General features: G+C 53.1%; 1 protein-coding gene across 1 annotated transcript in view; it reads right to left on the reverse strand.

Moving 5' to 3' along the window:
- LOC109893796 (kinesin-like protein KIF26B) overlaps nucleotides 1–12,500 on the reverse strand; it is a 111,309-nt gene that overhangs the window by 7,099 nt on the left and 91,710 nt on the right. Inside the window, exons 9-15 of the mRNA XM_031828082.1 lie at nucleotides 11,962–12,133; nucleotides 11,287–11,697; nucleotides 10,694–11,169; nucleotides 10,354–10,486; nucleotides 9,907–10,168; nucleotides 7,197–9,740; nucleotides 4,463–4,662 (exon numbers count right to left, since the gene is read on the reverse strand). Of these exons, the coding sequence (XP_031683942.1) occupies nucleotides 4,463–4,662; nucleotides 7,197–9,740; nucleotides 9,907–10,168; nucleotides 10,354–10,486; nucleotides 10,694–11,169; nucleotides 11,287–11,697; nucleotides 11,962–12,133 (4,198 nt within the window). The remainder of the gene's footprint in view (nucleotides 1–4,462; nucleotides 4,663–7,196; nucleotides 9,741–9,906; nucleotides 10,169–10,353; nucleotides 10,487–10,693; nucleotides 11,170–11,286; nucleotides 11,698–11,961; nucleotides 12,134–12,500) is intronic.

Below are 12,500 nucleotides of genomic sequence, written 5' to 3' on the forward strand. Positions count from 1 at the left end.
TCTGTCTACGTCTCTCTCCTGTCTACGTCTCTCTGTCTACGTCTCTCTCTGTCTTCTCTCTGTCTACGTCTCTCTCCGTCTCCGTCTCTCTCTCTGCGCCTCCGTCTCTCTCTGTCTCCGTCTCTGTCTGTCTACGTCTCTCTCTGTCTCCGTCTCTCTCTCTTGTCTCCGTCTTCTCTGTTCCGCTCTCTCTGGTCTGCCGTCTCTCTCCGTCTCCGTCTCTCTCTGCCTCCGTCTCTCTCTGTCTCCGTCTCTCTGTCTCCGTCTCTCTCTGTCTCCGTCTCTCTCTGTCTCCGTCTCTCTCCGTCTCCGTCTCTCTCCGTCTCCGTCTCTCTCTGTCTACGTCTCTCTCTGTCTCTCTCTGTCTACGTCTCTCTCCGTCTCCGTCTCTCTCTGCCTCCGTCTCTCTCTGTCTCCGTCTCTGTCTGTCTACGTCTCTCTCTGTCTCCGTCTCTCTCTCTGTCTCCGTCTCTCTCTGTCTCCGTCTCTCTCTGTCTCCGTCTCTCTCCGTCTCTCTCTGTCTACGTCTCTCTCTGTCTACGTCTCTCTGTCTACGTCTCTCTCTGTCTACGTCTCTCTCTGTCTACGTCTCTCTCTGTCTTCGTCTCTCTCTGTCTCCGTCTCTCTCTGTCTACGTCTCTCTCTGTCTACGTCTCTCTCTGTCTACGTCTCTCTCTGTCTACGTCTCTCTCTGTCTACGTCTCTCTCTGTCTCCGTCTCACTCTGTCTCTCTCTGTCTACGTCTCTCTCTGTCTACGTCTCTCTCTGTCTACGTCTCTCTCTGTCTACGTCTCTCTCTGCCTCCGTCTCTCTCCGTCTCCGTCTCTCTCTGTCTCCGTCTCTCTCTGTCTCTCTCTCTCTGCCTCCGTCTCTCTCTCTCTCCGTCTCTCTCTGTCTCCGTCTCTCTCTGTCTACGTCTCTCTCTGTCTACGTCTCTCTCTGTCTACGTCTCTCTCTGTCTACGTCTCTCTCTGTCTCCGTCTCTCTCTGCCTACGTCTCTCTCTGTCTACGTCTCTCTCTGTCTCCATCTGTCTCTGTCTCTCTCTGTCTACGTCTCTCTCGGTCTACGTCTCTCTCGGTCTACGTCTCTCTCTGCCTCCGTCTCTCTCTGTCTCCGTCTCTCTCTGTCTCCGTCTCTCTCTGTCTCCGTCTCTCTCTGTCTCCGTCTCTCTCTGCCTCCGTCTCTCTCTGCCTCCGTCTCTCTCTGCCTCCGTCTCTCTCTGTCTCCGTCTCTCTCTGTCTCCGTCTCTCTCTGTCTCCGTCTCTCTCTGTCTCCGTCTCTCTCTGTCTCCGTCTCTCTCTGCCTACGTCTCTCTCTGTCTACGTCTCTCTCTGTCTACGTCTCTCTCTGTCTCCGTCTCTCTCTGTCTCCGTCTCTCTCTGTCTCCGTCTCTCTCTGCCTACGTCTCTCTCTGTCTACGTCTCTCTCTGTCTCCATCTGTCTCTGTCTCTCTCTGTCTACGTCTCTCTCGGTCTACGTCTCTCTCGGTCTACGTCTCTCTCTGTCTACGTCTCTCTCTGCCTCCGTCTCTCTCTGCCTACGTCTCTCTCTGTCTACGTCTCTCTCTGTCTACGTCTCTCTCTGACTCCGTCTCTCTCTCCGTCTACGTCTCTCTCTGTCTCCGTCTACGTCTCTCTCTGTCTCCGTCTCTCTCTGTCTCCGTCTCTCTCCGTCTCCGTCTCTCTCTGCCTCCGTCTCTCTCTGTCTCCGTCTCTCTCTGTCTCCGTCTCTCTCTGTCTCCGTCTCTCTCCGTCTCCGTCTCTCTCCGTCTCCGTCTCTCTCCGTCTCCGTCTCTCTCTGTCTACGTCTCTCTCTGTCTACGTCTCTCTGTCTACGTCTCTCTCTGTCTCTCTCTGTCTACGTCTCTCTCCGTCTCCGTCTCTCTCTGTCTATGTCTCTCTCTGTCTACGTCTCTCTCTGTCTACGTCTCTCTCTGTCTACGTCTCTCTCTGTCTACGTCTCTCTGTGTCTCCATCTCGCTCTGTCTCTCTCTGTCTACGTCTCTCTCTGTCTACGTCTCTCTCTGTCTACGTCTCTCTCTGTCTACGTCTCTCTCTGTCTACGTCTCTCTCTGCCTCCGTCTCTCTCCGTCTCCGTCTCTCTCTGTCTCCGTCTCTCTCTGTCTCTCTCTCTCTGCCTCCGTCTCTCTCTCTCTCCGTCTCTCTCTGTCTCCGTCTCTCTCTGTCTACGTCTCTCTCTGTCTACGTCTCTCTCTCTGTCTACGTCTCTTTCTGTCTACGTCTCTCTCTGTCTCCGTCTCTCTCTGCCTACGTCTCTCTCTGTCTACGTCTCTCTCTGTCTCCATCTGTCTCTGTCTCTCTCTGTCTACGTCTCTCTCGGTCTACGTCTCTCTCGGTCTACGTCTCTCTCTGTCTACGTCTCTCTCTGCCTCCGTCTCTCTCTGTCTCCGTCTCTCTCTGTCTCCGTCTCTCTCTGTCTCCGTCTCTCTCTGTCTCCGTCTCTCTCTGCCTCCGTCTCTCTCTGCCTCCGTCTCTCTCTGCCTCCGTCTCTCTCTGTCTCCGTCTCTCTCTGTCTCCGTCTCTCTCTGTCTCCGTCTCTCTCTGTCTACGTCTCTCTCTGTCTCCGTCTCTCTCTGTCTCCGTCTCTCTCTGTCTCCGTCTCTCTCTGTCTCCGTCTCTCTCTGCCTACGTCTCTCTCTGTCTACGTCTCTCTCTGTCTCCATCTGTCTACGTCTCTCTCGGTCTACGTCTCTCTCGGTCTACGTCTCTCTCGGTCTACGTCTCTCTCTGTCTACGTCTCTCTCTGCCTCCGTCTCTCTCTGCCTACGTCTCTCTCTGTCTACGTCTCTCTCTGCCTCCGTCTCTCTCTGCCTACGTCTCTCTCTGTCTACGTCTCTCTCTGTCTACGTCTCTCTCTGTCTCCGTCTCTCTCTGTCTCTCTCTCTCTGCCTCCGTCTCTCTCTCTCTCCGTCTCTCTCTGTCTCCGTCTCTCTCTGTCTACGTCTCTCTCTGTCTACGTCTCTCTCTCTGTCTACGTCTCTCTCTGTCTACGTCTCTCTCTGTCTCCGTCTCTCTCTGCCTACGTCTCTCTCTGTCTACGTCTCTCTCTGTCTCCATCTGTCTCTGTCTCTCTCTGTCTACGTCTCTCTCGGTCTACGTCTCTCTCGGTCTACGTCTCTCTCTGTCTATGTCTCTCTCTGCCTCCGTCTCTCTCTGTCTCCGTCTCTCTCTGTCTCCGTCTCTCTCTGTCTCCGTCTCTCTCTGTCTCCGTCTCTCTCTGCCTCCGTCTCTCTCTGCCTCCGTCTCTCTCTGTCTCCGTCTCTCTCTGTCTCCGTCTCTCTCTGTCTCCGTCTCTCTCTGTCTCCGTCTCTCTCTGTCTCCGTCTCTCTCTGTCTCCGTCTCTCTCTGTCTCCGTCTCTCTCTGCCTATGTCTCTCTCTGTCTACGTCTCTCTCTGTCTACGCCTCTCTCTGTCTACGTCTCTCTCTGCCTCCGTCTCTCTCTGTCTCCATCTGTCTACGTCTCTCTCTGTCTACGTCTCTCTCTGCCTCCGTCTCTCTCTGCCTACGTCTCTCTCTGTCTACGTCTCTCTCTGTCTACGTCTCTCTCTCTGTCTACGTCTCTCTCTGTCTACGTCTCTCTCTGTCTCCGTCTCTCTCTGCCTACGTCTCTTTCTGTCTACGTCTCTCTCTGTCTCCATCTGTCTCTGTCTCTCTCTGTCTACGTCTCTCTCGGTCTACGTCTCTCTCGGTCTACGTCTCTCTCGGTCTACGTCTCTCTCTGCCTCCGTCTCTCTCTGTCTCCGTCTCTCTCTGTCTCCGTCTCTCTCTGTCTCCGTCTCTCTCTGTCTCCGTCTCTCTCTGTCTCCGTCTCTCTCTGCCTCCGTCTCTCTCTGCCTCCGTCTCTCTCTGTCTCCGTCTCTCTCTGTCTCCGTCTCTCTCTGTCTCCGTCTCTCTCTGTCTCCGTCTCTCTCTGTCTCCGTCTCTCTCTGTCTCCGTCTCTCTCTGTCTCCGTCTCTCTCTGTCTCCGTCTCTCTCTGTCTCCGTCTCTCTCTGCCTACGTCTCTCTCTGTCTACGTCTCTCTCCGTCTACGTCTCCATCTGTCTCTGTCTCTCTCCGTCTCTGTCTGTCTCCGTCTGTCTCCGTCTCTCTCCATCTCTCTCTGTCTCCGTCTCTCTCCATCTGTCTCAGTCTCTGTCTCTCTCCATCTCTCTCTCTCTCCGTCTCTCTCTGTCTACGTCTCTCTCTGTCTCTCTCTGTCTCCATCTGTCTCTGTCTCCATCTGTCTCTGTCTCCAACTGTCTCTCTCCATCTCTCTCTGTCTCCGTCTCGCTCTGTCTCCGTCTCTCTCTGTCTCCGTCTCTCTCTGTCTCCGTCTCTCTCTGTCTCTCTCTCTCTCCATCTGTCTCTCTCTCCAACTGTCTCTCTCCGTCTCCGTCTCTCTCCGTCTCCATCTCTCTCTGTCTCCATCTCTCTCTGTCTCCATCTCTCTCTGTCTCACCTTGTTGCCTCTCTCTCTCCTCTGCATGCGCTCCACGTCGTCTATCTCGTAGACCTTTATTTCGAAGGGTTCTGTGGTTCCCCTGGGTGCGGGGCGTAGCGGCCCGTCTACCCAGCGTACACCTGGGCTGATGGCAGGCTTCCTGACCGGAGAGGACGAGTCCGGGGTCAGGCTGGGAATCAGACGACGACGCTGGGTACCTGGACACACACACACACACACACACACACACACAGTTAACTGGGATACTAGGAGAATAATATTACTTTTCCATATAGTTGTTGCTAAGTAGAATGTATCAATTTTAATTTAAATGCTCAACATAGAAAAACATGAAGAACATTCATCAGAACTAGTAGATTTAGTCTCTTATCACCAACAAGACACATCTCTACATTGTGACTGTGACAGAACATATATCTACATCTGTGACTGGGTCAGAACTACCAGCATACTGACAGCATACTGGCAACTACACTAATCCAGTACTCATGAGTTACAGAGGGAGAGTCGGGGAGGAGAGAACAAAATGAATGGTTCTGAGTGAACAAGGGGAGAGTCGGGGAGGAGAGAACAAAATGAATGGTTCTGAGTGAACAAGGGGAGAGCAGAAGAGAGGAGAGAACAAAATGAATGGTTCTGAGTGAACCAGGGGAGAGCAGAAGAGAGGAGAGAACAAAATGAATGGTTCTGAGTGAAGATGTGGAGAGCAGAAGAGAGGAGAGAACAAAATGAATGATTCTGAGTGAAGATGTGGAGAGTCGGGGAGGAGAGAACAAAATTAATGGTTCTGAGTGAACATGGGGAGAGCAAAAGAGAGGAGAGAACAAAATGAATGGTTCTGAAGAGAGGAGAGAGAACAGTAGAGAAGAAAAGAGACTGGGAGAAAATGCAGCAGAACAGAACTGAACACAAGATAAGAGACAGGAGTAGACAAGAGGAGGAGAGAGAAAGAGGAGGAGAGAGAAAGAGGAGGAGAGAGAGGAGTAGACAAGAGGAGGAGAGAGAAAGAGGAGGAGAGAGTGGAGTAGACAAGAGGAGAAAAGAGAAAGAGAGAGGGGAGAGAGTGGAGTAGACAAGAGGAGAAAAGAGAGAGGGGAGGAGAGAGTGGAGTAAAAAAGAGGAGAAAAGAGAAGGAGAGAGGGGAGAGAGTGGAGTAGACAAGAGGAGAAAAGAGAGAGGGGAGGAGAGAGTGGAGTAGACAAGAGGAGAAAAGAGAAAGAGGAGGAGAGAGTGGAGTAGACAAGAGGAGAAAAGAGAAAGAGAGGGGAGAGAGAGGAGTAGACAAGAGGAGGAGAGAGAAAAAGGAGGAGAGAGAGGAGTAGACAAGAGGAGAAAAGAGAGAGGGGAGAGAGGAGTAGACAAGAGGAGAAAAGAGAAAGAGGAAGAGAGAGTGGAGTAGACAAGAGGAGGAGAGAGAAAGAGGAGGAGAGAGAGGAGTAGACAAGAGGAGAAAAGAGAAAGAGGAGGAGAGAGTGGAGTAGACAAGAGGAGAAAAGAGAGAGGGGAGAGAGAGGAGTAGACAAGAGGAGAAAAGAGAGAGGGGAGAGAGAGGAGTAGACAAGAGGAGAAAAGAGAAAGAGGAGGAGAGAGTGGAGTAGACAAGAGGAGAAAAGAGAAAGAGACGGGAGAGAGAGAAGTAGACAAGAGGAGAAAAGAGAAAGAGAGGGGAGAGAGAGAGAGAGGAGTAGACAAGAGGAGAAAAGAGAGAGGGGAGAGAGAGTGGAGTAGACAAGAGGAGAAAAGAGAGAGGGGGAGAGAGAGTGGAGTAGACAAGAGAAAGAGAAAAAGGGGGAGAGAGAGGAGTAGACAAGAGGAGAAAAGAGAAAGAGAGGGGAGAGAGAGAGGAGTAGACAAGAGGAGAAAAGAGAGAGGGGGAGAGAGAGTGGAGTAGACAAGAGGAGAAAAGAGAAAGAGGGGGAGAGAGAGAGGAGTAGACAAGAGGAGAAAAGAGAAAGAGAGGGGAGAGAGAGAGAGAGAGAGAGGAGTAGACAAGAGGAGAAAAGAGAGAGGGGAGAGAGTGGAGTAGACAAGAGGAGAAAAGAGAAAGAGAGGAGAGAGTGGAGTAGACAAGAGGAGAAAAGAGAAAGAGGGGAGAGAGGAGTGCATTTTGTTAGTCCATCTTATCTGACCACTGTGCTGGAATGTACACTTGCATAGACATTGGCAGACACTTTTTATGAATTCACACACAGGGTAAGAGGTTCTGACTGTCTCTCTGTCTCCCAGGTTATAGAAAGGTCACCCAGACAGATCTGACTCACCACGAGTCACCCATTTGTACCCATATTTACAGTGCATTCAGAAAGTATTCAGACCCCTTTTCCACATTTTGTTACATTACAGCCTTATTCTAAAATGGATTACATTTATTTACACACAACACCCCATAATGACAAAGCGAAAACAGGTTTTTACAATTTTGGTACGTACAATTAAAAAATAAATCCCATTTACATACAGTGACAGGTAACGAGTGGAGGACAGAGGAGCCTCTTAAAGAAGAAGTTACAGGTATTTTCCACCATAATTTGCAAATAAATTCACAAAAAAATCCTACAATGTGATTTTCTGGATTTTTTTCTCTCATTTTGTCTGTCATAGTTGAAGTGTACCTATGATGAAAATTACAGGCCTCTCTCATCTTTTTAAGTGGGAGAACTTGCACAATTGGTGGCTGACTAAACACTTTTTTGCCCCACTGTAACTGGGAAGCAGTATTAAAGGAGCTGACCTGTGCTGTTGTTCTTCTTCTTGTTGTTCTTGAGGCTGCGGCGGCTGCTGCTGGTGGCTGAGCTGTGTTCGCTCAGAGAGTCCTGGGCAGAGGAGGTGCTTCCTGTTGCCTCGCTGTCCCTCAACATGCTCTCATAGCCACTGCTGCCCCCGCTGTGGTAGAACAGGGCTGTCTTCCCCATGGCCGGGGGCAGCTCTCCACTCAGAACACTACTGTTGTCACTGGCATGACCACTGCTGCAGCGATGCGGCTGCCTGGGCGCTGTGATCTTACTGTAGGGAGACGGGAGGGTGTGGACTACCAAGGGTCCTTCCTCTCCCTGTGCCCCGACACCACCTCCACCCCCTCCAGCGCCCCTCTCCTCCCCAGCCTCGGAGCCTCCTCCTCGGTTGTGACCAGCGGATCGAGAGCCTCCGCTGCCCTGGAGCAGCTCGGAGATGCGTCCGTTGACGGCTCTCAGAGGCAGCTTGGCGGCCAGGCCTCCCCCTCGGTTGCGACTCAGAGACTGGGTGGACCAGGAGCCAGAGCTGGGTGCCTGGTTCTGTCCCTGACCCTGGATGGTCTGACCCTGGATGGTCTGACCCTGGGCCTGGGGCTTTCCATTGGGAGGAAGACTGGAGCTGCGGTTGACAAACTGGGGCAGAGACTTGGTGGAGAAGCTGAGTTTCTTGGTGCTGGAGGCCGACAGGCTGCGGGCCTTAGGGCTGGCCATCAGGAGCTTGCTGACCGCTGAGATCTTGGACTGGCTCGACTTGGGTGACTGGGGAGCGCTGCCAGGGCTGTTACGGGAACCGTTCCCATTAGGGGAGGAGGATGACAATGAGCTGCCACGGGTGAGGCTGCGTCCGGTACGGGGCATGGTGCAGTCCCCCCTCCCCCCTCCGGCTGACACCTTCCAGCCCAAGGAGCTGAGGGCCTCCCCCCTCTCCAAAGATAGGCAGTCGTAGTGGGGGCCATGAGAGCTGTGACCTCCATGGGACCGACCCAGAGAGTTGGTTCTGTTAGCCAGTTGCTCTAGTTTAGCACTGAATAACCTGCTGCTCTCCACGTTGCACCCCTTGTGTTTCCCTCCACCAGGCACGCCCAGGTCCTCCGGGGTACTCCTCAAGAAGGAGAGGCCATGGCTGGCTGCGTGCATGGGGCTGAGGGGGCCTTCTGCCCTGTTCTTCTGGTCCAGACTGGACTTGCGTACTGGTGGCAGCGGTGGTATACCTTTCTTGCGGGAAAACAGGCCATGTTTCCCGGAATACCCTCTTCGGTCCAGGGTCGCCCTGGGACTACAGGGGGTGGAGGAGGTGACCCCCAGACCTCGGTACTCCCCCCCTCCTCCGTTAGCGTCGTAGCAGAGTGGGTCCTCATCCAGGCCGTCGTGGCGGTTGAGCCGGTGCCAGCCACGGGGCAGACTGGCGGTGCGCAGAATGTCGGCAGAGTAGACAGGAGTCACCAGACACTCCCCAGAACTGACCAGCACCATCTCAGAGCCGTCCACTACCCTCTTACAGGAGTCTGGAGAGGAGATGGCCTCCCCGCTGCTGGAGCTGTGACGGTCCCCTCCGTAGCCACTGTCCACCCTGCTGGCCCTGTCACCCTGGGGCCAGGCCTGGCTGCTCTTAGTTGGGTCTGTCTTGACTGGTGGATACACCACCCACTTCTCTGGCTTCACCTCACACACCAGCTCCTTGGGCCTCACGTCCACCCTGTCTCTCTTCATCCAGGGGTCATCGGAGCTGAGCTCGCTGGCAATGGAGGCCAGGACCAGGGCTGAGGCAGTCTTGGCTGGGTCCTTGGGCAGCAGGTGAGTCTTGGTAAGGGAGGAGAGTATGACCATGGGTTTGACGGCCACACAGGGGTGGACTGTAATGTTGGTCTTGAAGGGGAGGAAGTTGCTGGAGGCCCCCAGGGTCTGCATGTCAGAGATGGAGATGGTGGTCTTACCCAGGGAGGGGGGCAGTCTCTTCAGCCTCTCCTTAGTCTCCCTCCCTTTTACATCTCCAGACAATGCTACTTCACTCTCAGGAGTCTTCCTTCCTCCATAACCCAGGGACGCCTCGTCCTGCTCCTTTTCCCCACAGAGAGGGACCTGTGTGGGGTCTGGTTCGGCCAGAGCCTCCCCGTGTCCATGGGACTGGCTGAAGCTGTGCAGAGACTGATCTCCGTCGCTAACAACACTCAGGTCACTTAGCCACGATGAGATGGATGACCGTCGGCTAGGCACCGCCGCCATCGCCTCTCCTTCCACACAAAGCTTTGCCATGCTGACCTCCGCGATGGCGATTGTTATGGGGATCACCCTGGTGGTCGAAGCAACAACAGTAGTGTTGATTCCATAGTGTTCCAGGTCCTCGCTGATGCTGCTGTTGATGGAGATAGGGCGGGACCCCGAGTCCAGTGCAGTGACGGAACAGTCGCTGCTGAAGCTAATGATGCTGGTGGGACGGCCGCCACCCTCCAGCAGGCCCCGGACCTCCAGGCCCCTCTTACACCCCAGTGTGAACACCAGCTCGTCTTCCCCCAGAGAGCTAGGGTTGGGGGCTGGAGCTGGGGCTATGGGAGGTAGTCGAGATATGAGAAGAAGAAAGAGGGGGAAGAGACAAGGAAAGGACAGCAGGGAAAAAGAGAGAAAATGTAAGGAAACCAGTATCATACGTGAAAACCTTCTTAAAAAATCTATTGTATCAGACACAGTAACAGAATGAAGAGTATGACTTACTATCCCTGCGTCCATCCAGAGGAATCTGAGGAACATTCTCATCACACAGTGTCTCAGCCGACCCCAGGCTAGCAGACGAGGAGTTGGTTCGTTTGAGGTCCCGGGGACTCATCCCCGCGGGGGAGGTTCTGGACAGGGACACCGGCTGCAGCAGGGACTCTGTAGAGGACCTCACACTGTCTGCAGCCAGGCTGTCTGCAGTAGACAGACTCTGGCAGGACAGAGGGGGCGTTCCCGGCATCACACCCTTCTGGGTGTAGACCTGGATAATAATCATGATCACATGTTGGATTATGTAGCTCTTTTCCATTACCCAAATATGCTTCACGGTGATGCAGTACATTTTCATGGAAATGCATTTTATGAGGTCAGTGTTAAAACTCCACACAATAATTGTATAAATACAACCAAAGACAGTAGAGGAGGTGTCAAAGCCAGATAGTGTACCTTGCAGCGCTGTGAGGGTGAGGAGGGAGGTCGGTAGTCAGAGGTCTTGGTAAGAGATGCGATGCCCAGCCGAGGAGAGCCCAGGGGGCGGGGCTTACCATCACTGCTACTGCCCGCGCTCAGAGACTCACGACTGTCAATCAAATAAAAAGGAATAGAAATATAAAAAAATTGAAGATATTAAGAACAAACATACCTTCAAGATACATACAAATTATAAATCAGTTGATAAAACTATACAAAGTAATGTAGGTTTTGTGTTGTGTTTCGTGTGGATCCCAGAGAGAAGCCGTTGCAGTGTAACAGCTAATGGGGATCCAAACAAACAAACATTTCTTACCTGTCATGGAGGCTGGCACTCTTGGCCCTCTGTAGAGGGTTGGTGTTGGTATGTCCTGCTTCACTGCTTCCCGTCACACTGCAGCTGCCGGTCAGGCTCAGACTCTCTATCATGGTCTGGGCCAGTTCTGCCTCCTCCACCACCTCCCTGATCTCCTGGAGCTGCTGGTCATTGGACATCCTCCTGAGGGGCTCTACCTCCTCCACCACCCCTCCTTTACGCCCCATCTCATACCCTGGGGGAACCAGGGTGTCGGTCTTAGCCCCCCTGTTAGCCGGCACCTCCTCGAAGGGGAACTTTGCCACCTCCTCGCTCCCGTCGATACACTCCAGACGCTCCTGTAGCTCAGCGAAGGTGTTGCACTTCAGGCACTCAGCCCCTTCCTCTGGCACGGGGGGCAGGGGATGACCCAGGGGCTGGAGGAGAGGGAATGGGGGCTGGAGGAGGGGGAGCGGGGGCAGGGGATGAACCGGGGACTGGAGGAGAGGGAATGGGGGCTGGAGGAGGGGGAGCGGGTGCTGGAGGAGAGGGAGCGGGGGCTGGAGGAGAGGGAGCGGGGGCTGGAGGAGAGGAAATGGGGGCTGGAGGAGAGGGAATGGGGGCTGGAGAAGGGGGAGTGGGGGCTGGTTGGGGGCGTTGAGGGGCTCGGTAGTGGGCTGGGTGTGTGTCTGTGTAGGGACAAGCTGAGCCTGGGGGAGTACTGTCTGCTGCTGCCGCAGAGGTGGCGTAGTCGGCAAAACAGGGATGACGGGGACGAACTCTGGCGGGCCCTCATTGTCGGTCAGCTCGCGGTCCGAGATGGCACCCCCATTGGGACCCACATAGATGACAGTGTCACAGGACTGCTCGCTGCTGGAGTAGTTGTCTGGGTCGCTGGAGAGGTGCAGCAGGGGCAGGTCTGAGTCTGCAGAGCTACGGGAGTGGAACGGTCTCAGGTGAGTGGGGCGACGCATACGTCCCTCCTCACACGAACTCTCACCCCCTGATGAACTGGACGTGTATTGCTGAAAGAGAGGGGGATGTGAAAATGGATGAGAGAAAAAAAATATTTGTTTAAATAAACCAATTAGAATCTACATTTAATTGACCTATCATTGTAATACTGTCATCAAGTTACATTAATACTGAAAGTAAACTTCTTTGCTGAAATATCAATATGGACATATAGAATAAAGAACTGAAAAAGAACTGTGAAATGTATTAGCAATGTAACGTACTGGTTGTTTGAATGACTGATTGAATGACTGATTAATTGATCATGTATGTACCATGCTGACTTTGGTCTTCTTCTTCTTCATGCGGAGGAGGCGGGAGGCGATCTGGATCGTGGAGAGCGTGTCATAGAAGTTGCTAGGCGACGAGGAGATGTGTGCGATCATGGTAGTCCGGCAGTTCATGTTGCCCAGCGACTCTCTCAGTAGCATGGACAGCTTACTGTCCCTGGAACACACACACGATACATCAAGCACACACACAAACACAGGTATAAGCACACATACAGTACGTAAAGGCACACACACACACACACACGGGAGGTTTTCCAATGCCTCACTAAGAAGGGTACTGATTGGTCAAAATAAATAAAAAGCAGACATTGAATATCCTTTTGAGCATGAAGAAGTTATTATGTTTCACTTTGGATGGTGTATCAATACACTCAATCACTACAAAGATACAGGCGTCCTTCCTAACTCAGTTGCCGGAGAGGAAGGAAACCGCTCAAGGATTTCACCATGTGGCCAATGGTGACTTTAAAACAGTTACAGTGTTTAATGGCTGTGGTAAGAGAAAACTGAGGATGGATCAA

The sequence above is a fragment of the Oncorhynchus kisutch genome, linkage group LG7, assembly GCF_002021735.2.
Source record: "Oncorhynchus kisutch isolate 150728-3 linkage group LG7, Okis_V2, whole genome shotgun sequence".
In the NCBI taxonomy this organism is placed as follows: Eukaryota; Metazoa; Chordata; class Actinopteri; order Salmoniformes; family Salmonidae; genus Oncorhynchus; species Oncorhynchus kisutch.